The sequence below is a fragment of the Microtus pennsylvanicus genome, chromosome 19, assembly GCF_037038515.1.
Source record: "Microtus pennsylvanicus isolate mMicPen1 chromosome 19, mMicPen1.hap1, whole genome shotgun sequence".
In the NCBI taxonomy this organism is placed as follows: domain Eukaryota; kingdom Metazoa; phylum Chordata; class Mammalia; order Rodentia; family Cricetidae; genus Microtus; species Microtus pennsylvanicus.
The window spans coordinates 12682815-12707221 of NC_134597.1; the positions used below are offsets into that span (position 1 = coordinate 12682815).

At 43.3% G+C, this 24407-nt stretch overlaps 1 protein-coding gene across 4 annotated transcripts in view; it reads left to right on the forward strand.

Moving 5' to 3' along the window:
• The window catches only part of Met (MET proto-oncogene, receptor tyrosine kinase), a 109430-nt gene extending 92278 nt beyond the window's left edge, over nucleotides 1-17152 (forward strand). For all 4 annotated transcript variants that reach the window (XM_075953415.1, XM_075953414.1, XM_075953416.1 and 1 more), the window contains 5 exons: nucleotides 1900-2081; nucleotides 4416-4525; nucleotides 5694-5859; nucleotides 14592-14728; nucleotides 14831-17152. In XM_075953415.1, coding sequence (XP_075809530.1) covers nucleotides 1900-2081; nucleotides 4416-4525; nucleotides 5694-5859; nucleotides 14592-14728; nucleotides 14831-15041 — 806 coding nt within the window. In that variant the 3' untranslated portion in view covers nucleotides 15042-17152. The remainder of the gene's footprint in view (nucleotides 1-1899; nucleotides 2082-4415; nucleotides 4526-5693; nucleotides 5860-14591; nucleotides 14729-14830) is intronic.
• Nucleotides 17153-24407: the final 7255 nt, after the last annotated feature.

The window sequence follows — 24407 nt, forward strand, 5'->3', positions numbered from 1 at the left end:
GACTGTTTAGAGGCTGGGGAGAGAGCTCAGTGAGTAACAGCGACTGGGGAGAGAGCATAGTGACAGCGACTGCTTCTTAACTATAAGGACCACTGTATGGATCACATAAAAAGTCGAGATTGGCCATATATGCTTGTAACCCCAGTATGGCGGGGAGCAAAGACAGGAATGGATCACTGGGACTCAATGGCCATCCAGATTCAGTGAGGGACCCTGAGGGACCCTGTCTTAAAGAATGGTGCCGAGAGCAGTGCAGAAGGACAATGGATGTCATTCTTGGGTCTACACACACACACACACACACACACACACACACACACAGCCCACTTAGTTAGAAAATGCATAGCTCAGTAGTGGGGTACCTGCATATGCAGGGCTCAGTTCAATCCTCAGTACATAAAGGGGGGCAGCTACTTACGTATGCCATGTGGTGATTGATCCTCAATAGATGAGTAATCATTGAACTATGGCCACGAAGCTGCTTTCATGGGTAAAGTTTACTGAGACCCAGGCGTTTGCTGTCTATAACTACTTTCATGGTTCAACAGTAGAGTTAAGTGTTTGAAGCAGACACCACATGGCCCATGAAGCCAAAGATTATGGAACCAGTGACAAAGCACTCGACAGCCTATGCCCCAGATGCTATCCAGATGGAGTCGTGGCATCTTTGTTTTGTGTCTGTATAAGACATTCTACGCTCCTACGTGAGACCAGTTGTTCCCTGGACTCTGTTTTACAAAAGAGGCTGCCAGCGGTGCCTTGATGGTACTGTGCAGTGTGACACTGTGGAGGCTCAGGAAACGATATCCTACGAAATGGGGCTTTGGTTCGCTGAGATCTTGAACTAAGGAGCATTTGACAGGCCTCTCCCTAACCTTCTCTGGCCTCTTGACCCCAGGTCTCTCTTTTTTTTTTTTTTTTCTCAAAGCAGGCCTTAAAAATTAGGACTTTGGTCCACGAAGACAGCATAGAAACTAAAATCGCTCTTCTCAAAACCCAGGCATAATACATTGAAATTGTATTCAGAGCCTCTCCTCCTTCCTGTTTTTGAGCTGAGTGGTCATAAAATTTTCCCTGACCTATATTGCCTGATCACCATTCATAAGACCCTCATTTTAACAGGGGTCCTTCTTACACACAGGAAGAAGGGGCAAGTAACAAAGAGGGAATAGCGTTGAAGATAAGCTTGGCTGGCCTCCCTTATCATCCATTAGGTCATGGACTTTGGGTCCACTCAAGTTTTTCACAACTCTCAATTTTTCATCAAATCCAAGAATAAAAGAATTGATTCCCCTTGACATTCAGATCTCCATTTCTGAAGGCTCCGATGCCTATAAAGCTGATTTTAAAAGTGTTGTGAAGGGCTAGAGAAATGGCTTAGCAGTTAAGAGAACTTCCTGTTCTTCTAGAGGACTCGGGCTTTGCTCCTGGCATTCACCAATTCACCATGGGGGACTCACAGTCATCTCTAACCCTAACTCCCAAGGGACAAGGGATCCAATACCTGCTTCTGGCCTCTGAGGGCACTATTCTCTCTCTGTGTCTCTGTCTCTCTGTCTCTCTCTCTCTCACACACACACATCATCATCATCATCATCACAATAATAATAAAATGTTTCAAAGTAGACATTATGCTGTTCTGTTCTTAATCAGTTCTTAGTTGTAGAATTCTCAGATGCAACCCTCACAATGGGTAAGGAAAGTAGAAAAGAAAAAAAAAAGCTTTCTGCCCAGGACCACATTCACTCAGACATGTTGTAGAAAGAGCACCCTAAGGTTGAAGCACCCAGACAAGGTGTCACCAGCTTGTCCTCACACTTCCTTGTGTTTGCTATCTAAAGTTGAAAAGGGATTTGCTGTCCTGTAGGGAAGCTAATGTCTCAACACTGCATTCCACAGGAATCACAGATATAGGCGAAGTCTCCCAGTTTCTGACTGAGGGAATCATCATGAAAGACTTCAGTCACCCCAATGTTCTCTCGCTCTTGGGGATCTGCCTCCGGAGTGAAGGGTCCCCGCTGGTGGTTCTACCATATATGAAACACGGAGATCTTCGAAATTTCATTCGGAACGAGACTCACGTAAGTACTCTGCTAAGTTTATGAATCCACAAATTGGCTGTCAGCCAGCCACTCCTTAAACATGTTGTTTCAATGTTGGCAGATGAGATAGGATTTGCTATACTTCAGGTTAACCTGGTACGTACTCTGTAGCCCAGGCTAGTCTCAAATTCTCTGCAGTCCACCTCCCTCAGCCTCTTGAGTACCGACATGGCAGGTCACATGATACCACACTTGGCTTGTCTTCCTCTTTTAATATTTTATTTTTATTTTAGGCATGTGTTTACCTATATGTATCCCTGATACCTGGTACCCTAAGAGAGCATCATATCTCCTGGAACTATCATTACAGACAGTTATGAGCCCACCACCATGTACATGCTGAGAAACAAATCCAGGTCCTCTTCACGAGCGGCAAATGCTCACCACTGAGCCCTCTTTCCAGCCCATTTGTTTGTTTGTTCACGTGTTTGTTTGTTTGGTTGTTTGTTTGGTGTGTTTGGGTGTGAGCACATGCAGCTATGGGGACACATAAACAGGCCAAAGACTGGCACTGTGTGGCTCCCTCAATTCTTTCTCAACCTTAGGTTTTGAGACAAGGGTCTCTCACCGAGCCTAGAGTTCATCATTTTGTCTAAATTAGCAGGTTAGTGAGCCCCTAGGATCTGCCTGTCTCTGCTCCCTGCTCTGGGTTACAGGTGCACCATGATTATACCTGGCTTTTACATAGGTGCTGGGATCTGAACTCAGGCTCTCCTGCTTATGAAGCAAGCACTTTACCCACTGAACCCTCATCTCAGCCCCAACACAAGCATTTGAGTCTCGTAAAAAGTTGCTTGCCACCAGGCGGTGGTGGTGCACACCTTTAATCCCAGCACTCAGGAGGCAGAGGCAGGCAGATCTCTGGGAGTTGGAGGCCAGCCTGGTCTACAAGAGCTAGTTCCGGGACAGGCACTAAAGCTACAGAGAAACCCTGTCTCAAAAAAAAAAAAAGTTGCTTACCAATGCAGCCTAGGCTACATAAGCTACATGCTGCCTTAGAAGGAGGACTATGTCATTAATAATCCTTATATTGATCACATATTGAAATAATAGTTTAGAAAATTTGGGTTAAAATATATTATGGTATATTTCATCTACTTTTATTTAAAGTATAGCTGTATCATACTTTATATTATACTGAATCGTGTTGAACTAGACAACAAACAAATCATCAGCATAAATATGTATGCTTACATATACACTAGCTCACGGGGTGGGAGTTTTGTGTATTTTGCTCATTCCTGTGGCTCCAGGGCTCAGCACATTGGCTCTTAGTAAATGTTACCTGAATAAATGAGCTCAAAGTTGCAAAGTGGGCCGAGGCTGATGTGGCTGTGAATTTTCTTTATGACCCTTTAACTGGGCCGTAACGTTGAGCAAGCTTTGGGGTCCGGGGTGAGGGAGCATGGACTGAAGAGCTCCTAGAACTGAGCTGACGTCATAGCCTCAGGTTTGGCCTTGCTGCCCAGGTCCCTGTGGGAGTCAACCAAGTAGCTTTGCTCTTCGTCAAAAATGTCTTTATAAACAGTAAGCTAAATAAGCCCTGGGACTATAAAGAGATACTTTCTGTTCATCCAAAAGAATAGAGCACCCCAGACTGCCAGTTGTTTGCAGGTAGTGAAACGGACATTGCAAAGGTCTCACTTTAACTCCCCTCTCTCTGATGAGGCTGGCAGTTTAGATGAGCTACCATCTCGGCCGCACTGTTCTCCCAGGATGTGGGAGAGATAGATGCCCTACTGTCCATTCCAGAATAGGAGCTGGCCGCTTAAAACCCAGAGAGTGGCTACGGGTATCTCACACATATGTCTTAAGGAGATGTCTAAGCCACAAGATGTGGCCTGCCCTCGGGCTGTGTGTATAACAGGAACTGCAGCCTTCAGTCTGGGTTCTTGTCGGAATCTTATGCTCACAGGCTCCATGATGGCTGCTGAAGCAGAGACGGCCTTTGGGAAACAGAGAAGCAGACTAACATTTCAACAGGAGCTGCCTCCTGATCAATCTGTCTTATCACACACGCTGAATAATAAAACCTACATTTTAAAACATCTGCATTGTCCCACCCGGAAAGCAGAACCTGTAACACCTTCCAAACAGAAGTGTGTATGACATAACAAACTATCTTTATTTAAAAAAAAAAAACCTAGCCTCACACTTTGTATACAGTACTAGTTAACAAATAGTTATGCCTCTCCATGGAGCATGAGTTATTATTTGAGACAAGATAAGTCATATAAACATTACAGTATTCTCAGAACACTGTTAGGACATCGAGTGCTTAGTTTATGCTTTCCCAACTCTCTTTGATTGCAGAACCCAACTGTCAAAGACCTTATAGGATTTGGTCTCCAAGTCGCCAAAGGCATGAAATATCTTGCCAGCAAAAAGTTTGTCCACCGAGACTTAGCTGCGAGAAACTGCATGTAAGTATGAAAATAGAAACCATGCACAAAGTACAAATGAAGTGTTTGTTTCTCACTGCTCAGTGCTGGTAAGGATGTTCCTTTTCTCTCTGGAGCAAAGTCTGAATATCCTGGACGATTTTGAGTAGATGTGATGTAAGCCCCTGCTGGGGATGTGGGAGGGGTTTTTAGTTTTATCAGACAAAGCATTTAAAGGTTGCTCCACGGGGGCTCTCCAGCAGCTGCTCCTTCCTTCAGCCTTCCTGGGCGCTTCCCACCAGCAGTCTCCAGTGTTGTGGTTTTACACTGTATTAGCGATGGGGAGAGGGAATTTGATCTCCAGCCTTAGACAGCGAACACGAAAAACTGGTAACAGGAATACCAAGGCAGTGCAGCTCCCAGCAGCAGACTTACAGCCAGCCTGCAGACGCCTTACCAAAGATGGTATTTGGAGACGAATATACAAAGAACTTTTATTTGTGTCTGGCTGCCTGGCTGTGTAACAACAACAGACAACAGTTTATAATTGGATCTCTGCTTTGCCTTGCAGAGCGCTGATTCATGGCTCCTGGTATGTGTGAATGAGAAAGCTATGCTATTAATTCTCTACCTAGATTTTGGTCAGGGGAACGTCGTAGAACTGCATTCAACAAGGGCTGCACAGCTTTAGATAGCAGAAGACTTTTTTTGTTTGTTTTTTAACATGACAGCTTCGTTGGGCGCTTGGCCTTCTGTCTCATTGCCTCACTGATGGCACATAGCAGTTATATGTGCTCGTTAGCATGTTTGAGAACAAAAGAGGGCAAAGTAGCCATACCATTGCCTGTTCATCCCAAGGAAAGTATTGTCAGACCAGGGAAGACGAGTGATGCGGGGGACTCATTGGGTAGCCTGATGCCCAAGTTATTTTGCAACCATGGAAAGCTAGGTGGAAGGCAGTTTTCCCTTTTCTCCAGACCTACATTAGAGCAAAATACCATGTCATTCATGATTTCTCTCTGGCCGGGGGAATCTGTATGGTAAATGTCAACCATTTTTACTGAGGAGATCCACCGTAATTTAGTGTTAGTCAATAGGCCAGAGGAAATTATGGATCTCTAATACCGAAGCCACCTTTCTTAAATCTATAGACATTCAGCACTGTTGTAAATTATTCTACTTCAGTCCATAATTGATTTTTCTGCTGTAGGTTGGATGAAAAGTTCACCGTCAAGGTTGCCGACTTCGGTCTTGCCAGAGACGTATACGACAAAGAGTACTACAGCGTCCACAACAAGACGGGAGCCAAGCTGCCAGTGAAGTGGATGGCCTTAGAGAGCCTGCAAACGCAGAAGTTTACCACCAAATCAGACGTGGTAATGTATTCGCCATCCCTAAATTTCTCTTCCTTGACTTTTATTCCCATAGTTGTATGGTAACATGATTTTTTAAAAAATTCTCCAGGCAGTGGTGGCACACACCTTTAATTCCATCACTCAGGAAGTAGAGGCAGGCAGATCTCTATGAATTCAAGGTCAGCCTGGTCCACAAAGTGAGTTCCAGGATAGCCAGACCTGTTACACAGAGAAACACTGTCTAAAAAAATAAACAAAAACAAAAAAACCAACAACAATAAAAATTCAACAACACTACTTGCAGGGTATCTTCATTTGTAGAACTGGAGTTGACCGTCCAGTAGGTACCAAACTTATTCATAAATTATCTTGTTTATTCGAAAACATTTGTAGCCGGGTGGTGGTGGCGCATGCCTTTAATCCCAGCACTCAGGAGGCAGAGGCAGGTGGATCTCTGTGAGTTTGAGGCCAGCCTGGTCTACAAGAGCTAGTACAGGAATCAAAAGCTACAGAGAAACCCTGTCTCGAAAAATCAAAAAAAAGAAAAGAAAAAGAAAATACTTGTAGAGCGTAGCACCACACTGAGCTATGTGCATAGACCCTAATAACCTCTCAGAGGTCCCATCTCCAAACATCATCACACACAGAAATCTAGGCTAGTAATATTTTATTTCTAATTCCAAAAGAAATTATTCGAAAGAATCTCCACACGACAGTGAGGAGGGAGGCAGAGAAGCTGAGGACCCCAAAGAAGAGACTAACACGGAAGCCAGAGGAAGAGAAAACATCAAAGGGATGTGGGGTTGGGAAGCAAGTCCACTGTTTCTCTCTGGAGCAAAAAGAGCCTTGGCTTTGGCCTCTTCGGACCTGAGTAGTTTGAAAGTCTAGAGCACGCACAGAGCGTGAGCGGTGCGTGAAACCCAGAGTGAGCTTGCCGTTCTACTTACACGCAGCAAGTCAGGGCGAGTGTGATGTTTAGGTAGAAAAACATCCAATGTCTTACCCTTAAGGATACAACAATAAATCTGTGCCGCCAATACACAAGACATCCGGGAAATGTTCCCGCAGGATGTGACCTTCAAAAGAGAAGGTTGGTAGCTGCTGACAGACGACAGGAGACAGGGACTGAGGGTACTAGTGAGAAATAGCTCACTGCATTGTCAGCTAGAGGAGGGGGTGGACTCAGTGGTCATCTAGTTTCTGATCCTATAAGGAAGAGGAACCATTGACAGTAACGTGAGGTGACTAGCAGTTTGTTATCAATAAGTATGTCCCAAGTCATGGCAGTGTAAGGAGAATTCTGGCAACACAAGATTTTGACACTGAAAGACTGTAAAGAAATGAATGCTAGAGATACTGGAACAAAGGTGGAGGGTGAATGCCTGAGGAGAGAGCTTAGCTATCCTTAGAGAACGTGTCGTTCATTCAGACTTGACTGCCAGTAAGCCTACAGAAGAGAGAGCCGGTGTTAACAAGTCAATAGCAAGGAGACAAGATGAAAGAACACAGTTTTAAAAATAGACACAGTATCTGAATGGGCATTACACCAAATACATGTGTGACTAACTAGCTAAGAAGCACGTGAAGAGAAAACATGCCCACACAGAGATTTATGTCTGAATGGCTGCAGTAGGATTATTCATAATAGCTCCACATTAGAAACATCCCTAATATTCACCACCTGAAGGATGGCTAAGTGAAATGCAATGGATTTTGTGCTGGGGAGATGCCCCAGACCGTAAAGCCCTTGCTGTACAGGCTTGAGAACCTGCGTAGTTCCTGACACTGGGCAAGGCAGTATACACCTGCAGTTCCAGCCCTGAGGAGCCAGGGATGGAGAAGATCCCTGGGACTTGCCGTCAGTCTAGTCTACTCAGGTTGGTGTGCTCCAGGTTCAGTGAAAATCCCTGCCTCAAAAATCTGAAGGTGATGGGGCTTTGAGAGGTGGCTTAGCCAGTTATCAGTATCCATGTAACAGCTAACAACCTTCTGTCAATCTAGTTTCAGGGGGTCCACCACCTTCTTCTGGCCTCTGTGGGCACCAGGAATACAGACTGGATATGCATAAATGCGGGCAAAATACCCATACATGTAAAATAACAATAAGGTGTAGAACAGTGAAGGAAAATCCCCAACATAGACCTTGGCCTCTGTGCTCCACACATATGCACATGGACTCACATACGTACACACATGCCCACATAAGAACCCCCCAACACACACACAGAGTGTTACGCCTATATAATACAACACCATTTGGCAGTATACAGGAATGGCTGACTTGCTGCCGTGCAGATCAAACTCCCAAAATTATGTCAAGCGAAGGAACGCAGACTTGAAAGATAAAATGTTCAATGATTTCATGTGTAGGACATTTCTAGAAAGCAGTAGAAATATAAATAGAGGAGATCATTGGTTGCCTGTGGCTGAAAATGGGGGTGGAGGCAGATGACAAATGAGCATGAGGGAACTTTATAGGGTTCCAGCGGAGCTAAAACCGAATGGCAATGGTATCTATAATCTAGCTGAATTTTCCCAGTATCATTGACTAAATCCTGATAATCAGGGAATTCTAAAATCTATAAAGTAGATGTCATCAAGAAAAGACCTCTCCCAAAGACCACAAAAAACTAAAAGTTTTAAAAGAAACTGCAGAGTATCAGCACAGTTTCTCCCCCTCTCCCTGAAAGACACTATGATACTGTGACATGTAGGCCACAGTAGTAACACGGTTTCTCCCCCTCTCCATGAAAGGCACCATGATACTGTGACGTGTAGGCCACATGCAATGCGGCTTTGACAAACAAATGCCGATTGCGTGGAATAATTTGAGTAAGGTTTCACCTCAAAGGCAACATATACTTTTGAATGTTGACGTGGACGTTTCCAAAAGCATGAAGTACGTTGAACGTATGTGGAGTCCGACAAGCAAACGCTTGCCTGTGTATCGACAGGCTATGTTTTTAGCCGATGCCCAGGTAGAATTTAGCCTCACTGAATACACTAATGTGCATTCAAGTGAGCTCGAAGTCAGTTCCCATGAGATTACTCAAGCCCAGCCTGCACCATCCAATGACTCTCATTTTACACATCACTGAAATCTGCGTTCTCACTTGATCAGGCCGCAGGCTTTTCTTGGCCCTCATTCTGGTGGTCTCTCAGAAGATATTACCCAGGGTCACCCAGCCCTTCCTTGGAATACCCACTTCCCTTGGTTTCTAGACACTGCACCTCCTGGTTTTCTTCCTGCTTCCTGGTTGTAGCATCTTTATTTATTACTGTCTTTATCCTTCCTTCCTGTCTTCCTTCACACTCCTCCTGTATGTAGCTTTCCCTCAGGATACTCTCAGGGATCAAATGCCCTCAGAGTTGAGATTTTCTGTCAGCAGTCACCTTTGACCCTGCCTGTAGGTCATCATCAGCATCAGGACTTTCTTATACTCAAAATTAAATTCTTTCCTCCTCTAGCAAATCCTCAACTCAGTTTCTATCAATGATGTTACCATTTTGTAAGTACCTACCACACATTCTTTTCTGTGGCCCTTCTTAGGTCTTCAAGTTTTGACAATTGGAGATAATTGTGTCACCACTGCCACCACAATCTGTTCTTGTGCCATTTTGTAGTGGGCCTCTCCCAGGACCTGGGAATCACTAACTTGTCTCTACAATATTTTTTCCTGAGTGTTATGTATACAGAGTCATAAGCAGTAGCCTTCAGAGAATGCCAACTTCACTCAGAACAAGGCATCGAGAACATACATATTGCTCTCTTGGTAGTTTTGATGGGTCAGATCAACATTCCGGTTGATTTTTTACTGGGTTGAGAACACATGTGGATAAACCATTTTATCCACATTTAAACATCTACTGCAGTAGTTAACTGTGACACCTTTGATATGACGGATCTCGAGAACTTTGTTCTCCCATCAAAACTGAAACGATGTTAATTGAACAAAAATTTTCCTTTTCATTTTCTTCCTACTCCTGATTACCCTTTTCTACCTTTGTCTTTAAAACAAAATACCTCATAGAATCAAAGTTATAAAACATTTGTCCTTTTATTGTCTGGCTTGTTTCACTTAATGTGATGTTCTCAAGGTTTAGCCACGCTGTAGCATATGACAAAGGCTTCTTTCTTTTCTCAAACTGAGTGAAATTTTATTGTGCATATAATAGAACAGTCTTTTAGTAGACATTTGGGTTTCTTACCCCTCTTGACTGCTGTGAGTCATTTTACAACAAACTGCAATAAACCAATTGTTTTATCTTTTTAGTTGTGCTAGAAATATACCCAGACGTGGAGATTTATGAACCATCCAGTAATTCTATTTTCTTTCTCTTTTTTTCGGTACAATATTCTATAGAAAGTAGTTTGTCCTTCTGAGTAGTGAGTTATTGTATAGATATACTAAGTTTAATCTGTTCACTCACCATCTGAAGCATTATATGTTTAGGCAGATACCGACACATAAATATAATTGCCAATGCATTTGCTAAAAGGTTTTGTGTGAGTATATTTGTTTGTTTTAGATATTTAGGAGTAGTCCTACATATTCAAATTTGTAAGAAAGTGCCAAATGTTTTAGAGAGCGGCTGCTTGATTTCATTTCTCCACTGGTGATCCCAGTGGGTTCCAGCCATTCAGCATCCTCACCTGCCTGCGCTTGGCATTGTCACATTTGGGGAGGTTAAGTCAATCTAGTAAAGTTGTGTTTCCTTTTTTATCTGAATTTCTCTGATGAATACCAGTATTGAGCATATTTGTGCGCTTGACGTCATCCTTGCATTTTTTTTGGTGACATGTCTAATCAAGCCTTACCCCCTTTTATTTTGAGTTGTTTGAGTCGTGTCTGTCTTCCGGGTATAGGTGTGCCTTCAGACAGTGTTTTTGTTGTAGTCTAGTACAGTGCTTTTAGGTAAGCTCTGACCTCTAACTCCTGTTCCTTGAATTCTCCAACTTCCTTCTGATGCCCTTGCTTAAGGTCTATTTTGCTCAAGAGTTTCTCTTCTCCATTCTACTCCCTCTCCATTTTGGATCCTGGGTCTGATGGCCTCTTACAACTCTGACTTCCTTGCCCTTACAGCAACTATAAAGGTTATTGCCATTGTAAGGATTAAGTCCCATTCTAAGGATTAAAAAAAGTAACAATTTGGGGAGGAGGTGATGCTAACACGTGCTATACTATATGACAGACACTCTTCCACCATCAACTTGCAGTCAAGCTCCACAGGCTTCCATGACTCTTATCCTGAAGTACCCTTCCCTGTTCTTATTCAGAATCCTCCATTTGAGGATTTGTGAGCCAGCTTCCCCAGCTTCAACCCCACCCCACCCTTGGACAGGATCTCATTCATGTTTCCCAGGCTAGTCCCAAACTTGCAATAGAGGTGAAGATGACCTTGAACTTCTGATTCTCTTGCTTCCACCCCTAGGTGCTAGAATTATAGGCTTACTCCACCGTGCCTGGTTTCATATATGCTGGGAGTGGAACCCGGGGCTTCGTGCATGCTAGGAAAGGGCTCTGCCAACTGAGCTACAGCACCAAAGCCTAGATTCTCCTTTAGCCTTAAGCATTTTTGTGGTCACGGTCTCCAGGCACACAGTCTTGTCGCCTCTATTTCAGTTTAGCCCATCTTCATCATTGAAAACCTTCCTGTCCCATCTTACCCTTCACTCACATCCCCTTCTCCACAGAGCCAGAAATGTGACTTCCAGTATAGAAATTTAATAAAACAAATATCTATGGAGATAGGAGCTTGAAACAGGGTCTCTAGCAGTTAACACTGGCCTTGAACCCATTATTATTCTGCCCCAGCTTCCTGCATCCAGGATTGGAGGTGTCTGCCACCATCCCCAGCTTCATGTGTATACTCTTGCTGCTTGCTGCACCACCCCATCCAGAAGTCTGATGTCATGAACCCCTGAGACAAATTTTGCCAGTTCCATGGAACCCGTTTTCCTTCACTCTTCCCATATCTTTGTGGGTGCCCTTTGACTTTTCGCCACGGTTGTACCTCTTTTTCTATCATCAGTCTATCTTACAGTCATGTTCTGATTGCACAATGCCGTGAGCACTGTTTGTCAGTCCGGGACCTATCTAGTAGCTTGGACAGTAACCTCCTTGTATGAGATCAAAGGTCAATAGGTTCCTGTTCCGTGGGCTTAAATTTTAACTCAAAGTCTAGAGCTTAAGCATTGACACCTTAACTTGCAAGAATAAGATTTGCATGAAAACTTTGATCTTGAGCGATTGAGTTGACAGTGAAATTACCTAGTTCCCTCCTGGGGGTGGGTCGTATTCTCTGCTTTGAGCAAAGCATCCAATGACCTTAATGATTCTGGAATCAGATAGGATGGCTCATATTTATAACCCCACTATCAGGAAGCAGAGGTGGGAAGACTACTGCCAATTCAAAACCAAATTGGGCTACAATGTGAGACAGTATCCCCATTCCTACAAAAGAGGGACAGGGGAGCTCTTTAGGGCTGGCAAGGTAGTTTGGGAGGTAGAGGTGCTTGCACACAGGCCTGATGACCTCAGTCTGCTCCCCATCCTGATCTCACAAGGTTGGAGTTGAGATCTGATTCCTGAGAGTTATTCTCTGACCGCCACATGCTTGCTATGGCATGGGTGCACTTGCACACACACATACACACAAAACACACACACTTTTAGTTTAAGAAAAAAAGGAGTAACGACTAGAGAGATGGCTCAGTTATAAAGAACACCTACCACCCTTCCAGAAGACCCAAGTTCAGTTCCCAGTATCCACACTGGGCATCTCACAACTGCCTATAATCCAGCTCCAGAGAATCCAACACTGCCTTCTAGCCTCCAAAGGAGTATAAACATGCAGAGCACATCCAAGAGTCATCAACACACACAAATAAAAATAAATACACCACTTGAAAGCAGGATGGTTGGCTCTTGTACTTGGGCAAAGGTAAAGAGCCATTAATGTGACTGCATTGGCAACTCCAACAACTGGAGAGCGGCCCTTGGAGGTTGCCACTTTCCTTCTGTCTCCGGATTCAAAGCCATGCATTATTCTCTTTGCTATGTATTTGGAGCTATATTCGGTTCTAAACTTCTTCTTTCTGGTATGGATTCTCTTTCTCTAACACACACACACGCACACATGCACACACACACACATGCATACAAACACACACACACACACACCAGGCTCATGCCCTGCCCATTGACTCTTTCCTATAGGAGTGGCCTGAAAGCATTGCCTACCAAGAACTGGTATTATGAGTCCCCTTCACAGGGTGACTTGCACACACTGACTTTTCTCCTTGACACATTCAGTCCATGTCTGGGGGAGGGGGGTGGCATGCATGAACTGTTCAGTAGACACAGCAAGGCCCGAGAGTCGAGAGCTCTTTAAATGTTTATGCTGGTGTGAATTCACATATGTTGGGGAATTCTTAGAATTCCCTTAACTCCGCCTTGTATCTCTGGTCCCCCCAATAAAACACTGATGTAACTGTTTCACATGAATCTGGCACTTCAGCATTTTCGGGTTTATTGAAATTAGTTTTCAGTAGAGAACTTTGTTGCCTAGCAATTTGATTAGTTATGCTTCTAATACAGATTTTTGTTTCCCCTAGTTTAGACCTTTTCTTTTAACATTAACATTTAGATATGGTTACATTTTCCCTTTGGGGTATGTGTGTGTGTGTATGTGTTTGATGTGTGTGCCTATTTGAACATGTGTTCTCACGTGTGTGTGTGTGTTTGTGTGTGTCTATGTATGTAAATGCATGTGCACAAGAGAGCTGCTTATGGAGGCCTGATGTTGACACTTCATGTTTTCTTCAGTCTTTCTCCCTTGGATTTACTGAAGCAGAGCCTCTTGCAGAGCCTGGAGCACTCTGTTTAGCTAGTCTAACTAGCTAGTTTGTCCCGGGGATCCCCTGTCTCCACCTCCCAGGCTCTGGGATTGCAGAGAGACTTCCATGCCTGCCCATCATTTTGTGGTACTAAAGATAAGAACGCTGTCCTTAGATTCAGTTACGTTTTCTGTCTCTTTAATTGTCTTTGAGTTGATGTTTTGCCCTGCGTGTGTGCCTGTGTGCCATATGCATTCCTGGTGTCCACAGAAGCCAGAAGAGGCTTGGATCACTAAAACTGGGGATGGCTCAGCAGCAGTTAGGAGCATTGACTCCTCTTGCAGAGGGCTTAGGCTCTGTTCCAAGCACTCACATCAGGCAGCTCACAACCACCTATAATAGTTCTGGGGGATCTGATACCCTCTGGCCTCTATGGGCACCTGCCCCCACATGGTGCATATTAGCTCCCAAAGGCATGCAAGCATACATAAACAAAATATTTATCCATTTTTTTTAATTTCTGGGAGGCCACCTTTATTTATTAAGATCCAAAGTTCTGAGAAAACTATTGAAGGAGAAGATAGGAACATGTTGATACTTTAACCCTACAAGAAAGAACTCAAAAATCTACTCCACTACCCACAGATTCAATCATCGTGTAGACGTCACATATTTTTTTTTTTCTGGAGACTCTTCATTACTTGTAATGTTTATCTCATCTCGTTCTGGTTTAAACAGGCCATGAAATGTACAGCACTTACTAGTCGTCTTTAGGGAAATTTTTGCGGTAAACAGCAATGGCGTTAAATATGTCAAGCCAGGATTGATTACGGAGCCCTACTGCTTTTCCCTTCGTAGCTGTGTGATTACACTCCTCTCACTTGGCTTCCCTTGGTCTTGTTTTTTTTCTTAGTGGTCCTTTGGTGTGCTTCTCTGGGAGCTCATGACCCGAGGAGCCCCTCCCTATCCGGATGTGAACACATTTGATATCACCATCTACTTGTTACAAGGCAGAAGACTCTTGCAACCGGAATACTGCCCAGATGCCTTGTAAGTAAGGGTCTCGGCGGGGTCCACCATTGTGTCTGAAATTCGTGACTTTTACGGATGCCCTTGAAATTGTGTCTCTCACGGCATTTCTTTCTGAAACAGGTATGAGGTGATGCTAAAATGCTGGCACCCCAAAGCCGAAATGCGCCCATCTTTTTCTGAACTGGTCTCCAGGATATCCTCCATCTTCTCCACGTTCATCGGGGAGCACTACGTCCATGTGAACACTACTTATGTGAATGTAAAATGTGTTGCTCCGTATCCCTCTCTGTTGTCGTCCCAAGACAACGCGGATGGCGAGGTGGACACATGACGGACAGGAGGCCACACCCCCATCCAACAAACAATGCTCTAGACCTTCCCCACCCAGTTCTCACTGCCGGGCCTTCGAAAGGCCACCCGATGGTTTTGTTGTTACTGTTTTGTTTCTGTTTTGCTTTTGCCAAAACTTTACTATTGAAGTTCCTGGATTCTGAGGAATTTCTGCATCAGAAAAGCAAGGCTGGTCCCCACTGGCTGAGGACCAAAGGCAACTACAGCTACGACAACACTCCTGTCTCACCGGAGTTCAAAACCTCAGTTCTGGGTTGAGGTTTCATAAAGTCTTATTTTTGGTAAGGAAGTGATACCGTGAACTTTGAAGACTTCTCACAGAAAACCCAGAAGAGGGAGCCTCGTGCATGGCAGAGGTGGTGGCCCCAGCAGGCTGCTTGTTGGGATCTCAGTGTTTTTAAATGTATTTTGTTGTGTTGTGGTCATGGAGATTTTCCATTTTTGATGTTGTCCACCCATCAAGTGAACATTCCCTTTTCAATTTTCATATGCACATTCCTTTGGTTGCAGGAACATCCACAGACGATGTACTTATTGTCAAGATAGCATGCCATGAGATGTGTTCATAAAGTATCAGGGATTTTATGGATTGTACATAGACGGCCATAGGGAGATTTTTTTTCAAAAACAAAACTTTGTTACAGTAAAATATTGTCATTCAAATCTCAGATGTTTAGCCAGGAGTAGTGGACCACACCTGTAATCCCAGCGTTGAGGAAACTGAGGCAGACAGAGTACCACAAGTTCGAAACCAACCTTGGCCACATAAGGATTGACAGGCCAGGATGGGTGAGAGTTTTAAGACCCTGTCTCAGCAAAGAAAAATTCGACTGTCTGAGAGAGATTTTGTTCTGATCTCATGAATGTGGACACATAGCTGTTTTTTTAATCTGTTTTTTAAATGGCAACTCTGAAAAATAAGTAACTTGTGGTGATAAACCTTTGGAAAGGCCCCCTCAGTGTGTTTTTAAAGGACAAGAAAACTGAAACGTTCACTATTTCCAGTCATGGCTTGTGTGGAGAGCCAAGAAAGGATCAATGGGCTGGAAATAGTTACTCTTTCTCAGGTGGAGGCTTCTCACCTGAACAATTGGCGGCAACACTTTCGGGGAGTCTCATTCTGCGCTAGGACACATTGTAGGTTAAGCGAAAGCATATTTTCAAAACAGACAGAAAGCCACTTGACAACCTTAAATGACCAGCTCCTCTGGACAGGACTGTTGACACGCTGTGCTCTGTGGAATTTTGTGCTTTACTACTGTCTGGTGCATGTGGCTTAGGTTACTCTAGCTGGTTTTATCCGTGTAAACATTGAAAGTATTATATTTTTATAGAAATGTTTATTTTTAATGATGTAAGAAAATTGTCGTTAGGCCACAAAAATACTGCACTGTGAACGTTTAGGAAGAGGTATGCGAGAGTTGGATCGCCAGCGGCATGATTTTTTTTTTCCTACAGGGCTGTAAATTGTGATAAGGAAGTGTTCTGATTGCCAGCACACCCCGCCCTCATTACATCATCAGGACTTGAAGCCAAGGGTTAATAGAGCAAACTGTGACATGGGTGTGCTCTGCTGAAACCCAATCGTTGGGCTTGGCTGTTGTTGCAGGAAAAATGATGGCCATCAGAAGGTCTTTGATGGTGGTGGAACATACCAGAATACATAAGGAGCCGTAGCACGGATTTATTTCAATGCCGATATTACTGCTTCGTGAGTATGAAGAGTAGTTCTAATTTACAGAGCGCTGTCAGGTGGACGGCAGAAAACGACCCTCTGCTCTGTTAAAAGAAGGAACTGTCTCTATGAGGGCAAGAAACTGAATCCACCTAGAATAGAAAGAGCTGCGGGAGACACCCATACCTGTACATACTTGCGCGAGAAGCGGCAACGTGAAAGTCACCTTTTCTATTTATGAACTTTCCTCGGGTAATGTGTCTGGACCGACTGTGGGAGTCAATCATTCTTCTAAGAATTCGACACTTGTCACTGCCTATACCTGCAGTTGAGCTGAATGGTACTTTGTATGTGAATAATTGTTCTGATAAATCATACGGTTAAAATAAAGTGACGTAACATCTTGTCTACTGTGAGTCGGCTCTAGCTAGTCATGCTTGATTACCTATCTCATTTACATAATGATAGAGGAAGCCTAAGATTGATTTCACCTGGCTCCATGGCGCTCCTCCATAGACCAGATGCCGATTCTTTAATGCATGGGCAATAGCTACATAGCTGCATGCTTGACTCTCTGGAAGCCTCTCTTGCTCAGGTTTGTCCTGAGCTTTTAATTCCCTGCATTGTTCTGGCAACCTTTCCCCTGCTAGAGTACTTGGCTCTGGTTTAACTTGGGGCTCTTCTCCAACAAGATGAGTATCCATGGGCCAGAAGCTATGACAAAAGAGCTGCAATGTACAGTTGATAAAAAGATGGATACCCAAGTGGCAGCTGGGAAGAGATGCCTTTTTGCCCCCCTCAAAGCCCCCCTTTTGATATACACATGTGCCCACCCTTTGGGATCTTTACTTACCAGAGAAACTGCATTCAGGTTATCGCTATATTCTTGTAATGATATTTACAAAGATGAGATTTAAGCCATCTATAAATTTTGTAGCCCTTCAGGGATATTTGATTCTTAAAAAAAATAAGTCCATACAGATGTTGACAAAATAAGATTGGAGCGCTTGTTCACAGGCAGCCTTCCAGCCAAGAGATGCAGTCTCACACAAAGCTCCTTTATTCCTGCCTTTTGAGGACATAATCCTGTCATCTTTATACCCTTAGTATTTGGCACTTACAATTACTGAGCTGACACACCAGCTCCATTTCCTGTCACCCACTTTAAACCACCCAGAAACAGTTCTTGTCTATGTATCTCCTGTGACATTTGCCGTACGCTTACACAGACAGAAGGGTAGGGACCTTCTGAGCGGCGATTGCCTTAGTTAAGGTTTCTATTGCTATGATAAAATACCGTGACCAAAAGCAACTTGGGGAGGAAAGGGTTTGTTTTAGTTTATGGTTACACATTGTGATCCATCATCAAAGGGAGGTCCGGGCAGGAACTCAAGCAGGGACCTGGAGGCAGGAACGGAAACAGAAGCCAGGATGAGTCCTGCCTACTGGATTTCTCTTCATGGCTTTCTCTGCTTGCCTTCAGATATCTTCCAGACCACCAGCCCAGGGTGGTACCGCCCACAGTGAGCTGGGCCCTCCTAAACCAACCATCAGTCAAGAAATGCGCCCCCGCTTCAGTCTTGTCCACAGAAAGTCTGGAGGGGACATTTTCTCGCTGGAGGCCCCTCCTTCTAAACTGGCACTAGCTTGTGCCAAGCTGACATAGAATGCGCCAGCATAGAAAATAATATGGACTGGGGGTTGGCTTAGTGATCGAAGTGCCTGTCACACAAGCATGAAGACTAGAGTTCAGATCCCTAGAACCCAGAGGAATGTCAGGTAAGCATAGCAGCCAGTCTTTAATTCCAGCTTCTGAAGGCAGAGATGGGGATTCCCAGCACAAGTGTTTTTAGTAAGGGCTAGGTAATGAAAGCCTTGCTTCCAAATAGGAGAGTGTGCAGGCTCGTTTTACGTCAACTTAATACAAGCCAAAGTCATCTGGGAAGAGGGAACCTCAACTGAGAAAATGCCCCCACCAGATTAGACTATGGTACATTTTCCTAATTAGTAATTGCTGTGGGTAGTCCCAAAGTACTGGGGATAATGCCATCCCTGGGCCAGGTCCTCAATGGTATAAGAAAGCAAGCCATGAGTCAAGTCAAGCAGCAGTACTCTTCCATGGCTTCTGCTTCAGTTCCTGCCTCCAGGTTCCAATCCTGCTTGAGATCCTGCCCTGACTTCCTCCGATGGTGGACTGTGATGTGAAACTGTGTCCTTTTGGCATTGTTGGTCATGATGTTTTATCACAGCAATCGAAAGCCCAAGAGAATAATGAAGGTGATTCTCAATAGCAACCACAGTACTCCACATGCAGACACGCACATACCAAAGTACACACACACACACACACACACACACATCCATGAAGATAGAAAAATAAAAATAATATTGATTTTGCATTGCTTTTGTATGTTCTGAGTATTTAATTGTGGAAATTTATCTTTATCTCATGAGCAAACATCAATTATATTTTTACTCTTTGACCAACTGGGCAGATTTCATCCTTGGAAAAAAAAAGAGATATATATCGTATAAAAAAATGTATCAAATGTTCAGGTGGTGATTTCTTCCCAGTTTATTTTTAAAAATAAGAATAAGGGCTGGAGAGATGGCTCAGTGGTTAAGAGCATTGCCTGCTCTTCCAAAGGTCCTGAGTTCAATTCCCAGCAACCACATGGTGGCTCACAACCATCTGTAAAGAGGTCTGGCGCCCTCTTCTGGCCTTCAGGCATACACACAGACAGAATATTGTATACATAATAAATAAATAAATAAATAAATAAATAAATAAATAAATAAAAAGATCAAAGTTTTAAGGGCTGGAGAGATGGCTCAGTGGTTAAGAGCATTGCCTGCTCTTCCAAAGGTCCTGAGTTCAATTCCCGGCAACCACATATTGGCTCACAACCATCTGTAATGAGGTCTGGTGCCCTCTTCTGGCCTGCAGGTATGCACACAGGCAGAATATTGTATACATAATAAATAAATAAATATTTTTAAAAAAATAAAAATAAAATAAAAATAAGAATAATATTGTAACAAAGAAATTATCATTGTTTTCAACAAATAATTACCAAGCAACTTGTATGTCAGATAGTGTTAAGTGATGGGGTGGTAAAATTGTCCTTCTTATTCCAACGAACTCAATGAATAAGACAGACAAAGTACACAGTTGGTGAATATTACACCTTGGCTTTTTATACATCTGTCTTCAAGAAGACAGTTAAACACACAAAAAGCAGCAGGCTCTTGTGCAGAGGGATAAAGCTCTCACTCAACCTACAGCTGTGTATATTTAACCTCCCTGCATCTGACTCTTCAATAGACAGGTCCTGCTTAACTCACAACTTTGTTTCAGGTCACAAAATGGGTGTGCAAAGCATGTGATGTCACTGCCCCTGAGTAATCGCAATATTATTACGAGCTTTAGTGCAGGACAATAAAAGCCCGCGCAAGGGCGACGGACCTTAGAGGTCTTTAAAGGCAAACCTTCGCTCACACTGTGCTTCTACCCATACCTTGAGCATAGGTAGATGAGAAAGTGAGGGTACGAATGGGAAATACGACCAGACAGTGACCGTGTGGTGGCACTTTCCATTCAGTGCCGGATCCCTGAAGGACATCAACACCCCCTAACACTCCGACAGTGGCTGGTCCCCCTTTTCCTTGGTTAGAGCTACAATTGACAAGAAATATGGAAAATAACAATCCACGTAAAATTCTAGGAACGTCGCACGAGGTGCCGTGATGGAGTCGGAGTCCCAGTGCTGGTGCCTAGAGATCATGCTTTCATTTTGCTCAAGTGGGTTGTTGCTGACCGCTCCGGTTCCATTCAGGCAAAGTAGCTTGTATCCCGGGTTGTTTAGGTGGGTGGTATCTGTTGGGAAGCTAAAGAATACTTCGTGGACATTCTTCTCCATGCAGATGACTGGACACAGGGCTACCCAGACACGACTCAGTCTGGCACCTCAGATAATGTCATCACACAGAAAGGCATGCAGACATACCTCAAAGGGAACGATACCTACCGCTGCCTTCCCTCTTCGGATCTGACCTTTTTCTTCGGGACTATCTTAATTTGCTATCTATCACAGAAATGGAAGAAAACTTCCGTCATAAGCCAGTGAAATATTTCAGTTGGTGAATTGAAGGTAATAAAACAGCGGCTGCCCAAACTGTCCTTTGTTGTAAATCAGAGCAAAGGTCTAGATTACATCAGTCCGAGGGTATTGATCACCATGCTGAGAGGTTTATAACTACTATTGACTTACCATGTGACCCTGGAGCAGGAATCTAGGCAAACTGAAAAAGCATACCTATGGTAATGAAAAGTCCACATTAACAGGGCCTGCCGTCCTGTCATCTGGCTAGGGCGGTGTTGGCTTCAAGGCAAATACTGAACAAATACTGACGCAAGGAATGCCTGTCCTCTCCTGTTCCTTCACTGATACTTCTGAGTTATTCTGATGTATGTGTTCTTATTATTATTAAAAATATGGATTCACAAGGCTCATATGGATTGTTTTTTAATTTTTACTTAATTATAATAATGTATTTTATTTTATCTTTTGATTGTCATACAAGGTAACAGGTTTCCTGATAACATTTTTCTACATGCCTGGGTTGGATTCTCCCCTCCACTCACTCCTCGCCCCCTCCTCGTCCCACTCCTCACGTATACCCTTCCTCCCCAGTGCCCTTGCCACTTCCTCATATGAATTGCTTATCAAATCATATAATTAATATCTAAATAACTCTAAATCCTTTATTATTGCTATGGTTTTAAAAAAAAAGATTGGGGATTCTGGAGACAGATCAGGGATAAAGCGCTTAACTGCATATCAAGAAGACCTGAGTTCAAATCCCCAGCACCCATGGTACCAAAAGTAAAAAGAAAAAAAAAAGCCTTGGACTCCCTGATAGTTTACCTAATCCCCAAATGATCAGCCCTAAACACATACATGCAACAGAAAATGAACTCAGTAGTTTTGAGGGGATTTTTGTGTGTCTGTGAGTGTGTGTGTGTGTGTGTGTGTTTAAAGAGTTTAAAATTTAAAATTTGAATTTAAAAGGAGTGGGGGATAGAGTGGCATGATTATATACAATATCATTCTGGGACTCTCTGGTCAACTGGTCCAGTGGATAGGTGAGCTATTTAGGCTCAGCAGTCGACTGTCTCAGAGAGACACAGCAGAGAGGGGTAAAGAGAAGCACCCAGTGCCAACTTCTAGTCTCCACAGCAGCACACGTGGGTGGACATGCATACATGTGTGTGTGTCTGTGTGTGTCTGTCTGTCCGTCTGTCCGTCTGTGAGAAAGAGAGATGGAGAGGGAATATCATTGAAACGACCAACTTAGAATAAGTTTCAAATAAATTTCATGCAGCATTGAAGAAGAAATCCTTAGATGAAAATGGTCATGTTTACTACGAATAAACAGAATTTTCAATCTTAAATAAATAAACAACCCCACGTTATTTCGGAGCACTGGCCTGAGCCTGCAATGACAACTCCCATCCCTTTTGTGGGAGAAGTCCTCTGTGTTTAGGCATTCACTTTTCCACTGCCACACAAGTCCATTCTTCTCACTACACAGAGCTCCAGACTGGCAGAAACATCCAGTAATCCTTAGACCGCTTGGCTGGAACTACAAAAATGCATAAAATCTTACCAGGCCAAAAGAGATCAACTCTAAAAATCTTTGGCATCCAAATATGTCAGAACTGTTTTTAATCCCCCAAACCATTTGTGTTCCTCGCTTATGGTCTATGGAACCATAATATCCTATTTTTAAATTCCATATTTCATCTGCCTTTGCGGTTCCTCTTAATTTTCTCAGTGGTTTTATGCCTTTCGGCTGCCCATCTCTTATTTTATTTTTTTGTTTTGCATATTCTATTCTATTTTATTATTATTTTTCAGTGTTCAGAATCAAATCCAGGTCTTGGCACATGGTAGGAAAGAGTCCCAATACTGTGTCCCACCCCTGGCTCTGGCCCTGATGCTGAGTGCTAGGAACTGGTCATGTGCTCTCTGCCAGACCGAGCCCTTACTTTGACATCTGCTCCTTCCATTAGAGACAAGCCGGCAGGGCCTTTCCTTCTTCACAGCCGTGACTAAAAAATCGCCATGTTCCTCGGTGGTAAAAGAAGAAATACCCAATGCAGGGTCTTTGTAAAACCCGCCCCAAGAAACCCAACTTCAGTCACATGATCCTCAGAGATAATTTCAGAAGCCCCAATAAAGAAAAACTACCCAAATATCCCAGTGCCAGCCTTCTGCAGAGCTGTTTCTAATTTGTTATGCTGCAAGAATTAGAACATTTGCCTTAGCGTCTGGGGTAGCCACGGGGGCTCTGGGAGCACCTGGTGAAGAAGCATCAAATGACTGCCCCGAAACAATTCAGAAAGAAAACATCCCCTGTTCAAACTAACCATACAGATAGTTTTTCATAAAGTGAACTTAGTATAGAAATAAAATAAAAAAAATAACAAAATAAATAGTAATAACAATAATGATGTCATCCCGGGATGTGTCATGGGGATTAATGGCTGTCTGGAAGCTAATGGGCTAAGGTAATACTCTCCGGGATTAGACTCACTTAATGAAACGCTGTTGGTTTAGTAAATGAATGTTTAAAATGACGAAAGTGAAAAATCGGGGCTGACTGACTCACGGGAGGAAGACGTGAAAGCAGGGCATTCCACTAACTGTGCTTACTGGGTTTATTATTATTATAATTATATTTATATAAAAATATAATATATTTTATTATATATTATTATTATTATTAATCTGTGATTCAGAAAATTGACGTGCTTTACAGCTGTTGCCTTTCACACATCTGTCCCATAATTTTACTCTGGGGATATGTATATTTATAAAATATTTAATTGACAGATAATGAAACTGTTAATAAAAATATAACTCCCTCTAGTGCAAGCATATCGAATTTCTACAATTGAATGGTTTCGTCCTAAACGCTCTGACCTGAAGACGATGTGGGTACTCTACAGGAGCTTTACAACATTGTCTCCTAGTCACACCAGGTTTAGAAGCCTGGGATTCTTCCAACCGTTGACCTCTCCCTTCTGTCCACTCTATATTGCTTTCTCCTTTTCACTTAAAAGACAGCTGCCAAAAATCAAATATCTGACTATATCACCTACCTGACTCAAAACCTATTTTTAAATTTTCCTGCATCATTCCTTTATACTGATTGGGTTTGTTTGTTTTATTATAAATTAGATCCTTGTGGAAAAAACGTTTAACTGGACCAAATGCTATGAAGGACAGAAATGTCCTCTGGCCACTGTCTCTGCCCGTCCAGCCTGGCTCTCCAGAATGACTCCTGCTGTCGTATGTTAGCCCAGGAATGCTCCACCTTGGGAAGGGGTCCAGACTAAGCCAGATGTGTCAGTCGGTTTTTCAAGAGTTTCCATCGTTTTTATTAAACTATTTGTGACTCGGCTGGAGCTCCGCGGGACAGAGGCTGTCTCTAAACCTCAGTGACTATGAACTCGGACCAAAAGTACCCACTCAGGATGAGAACTGCATCCACAGAGCTAGGATAAGAAATGAACTGTCCTTTCTGTCTACAGCAGTGGCTTCCCAGTCTTCCTGGTACTGCGACCCTTTAATTCAGCGCCTCATGTTGTGGTGATTTCCAGCC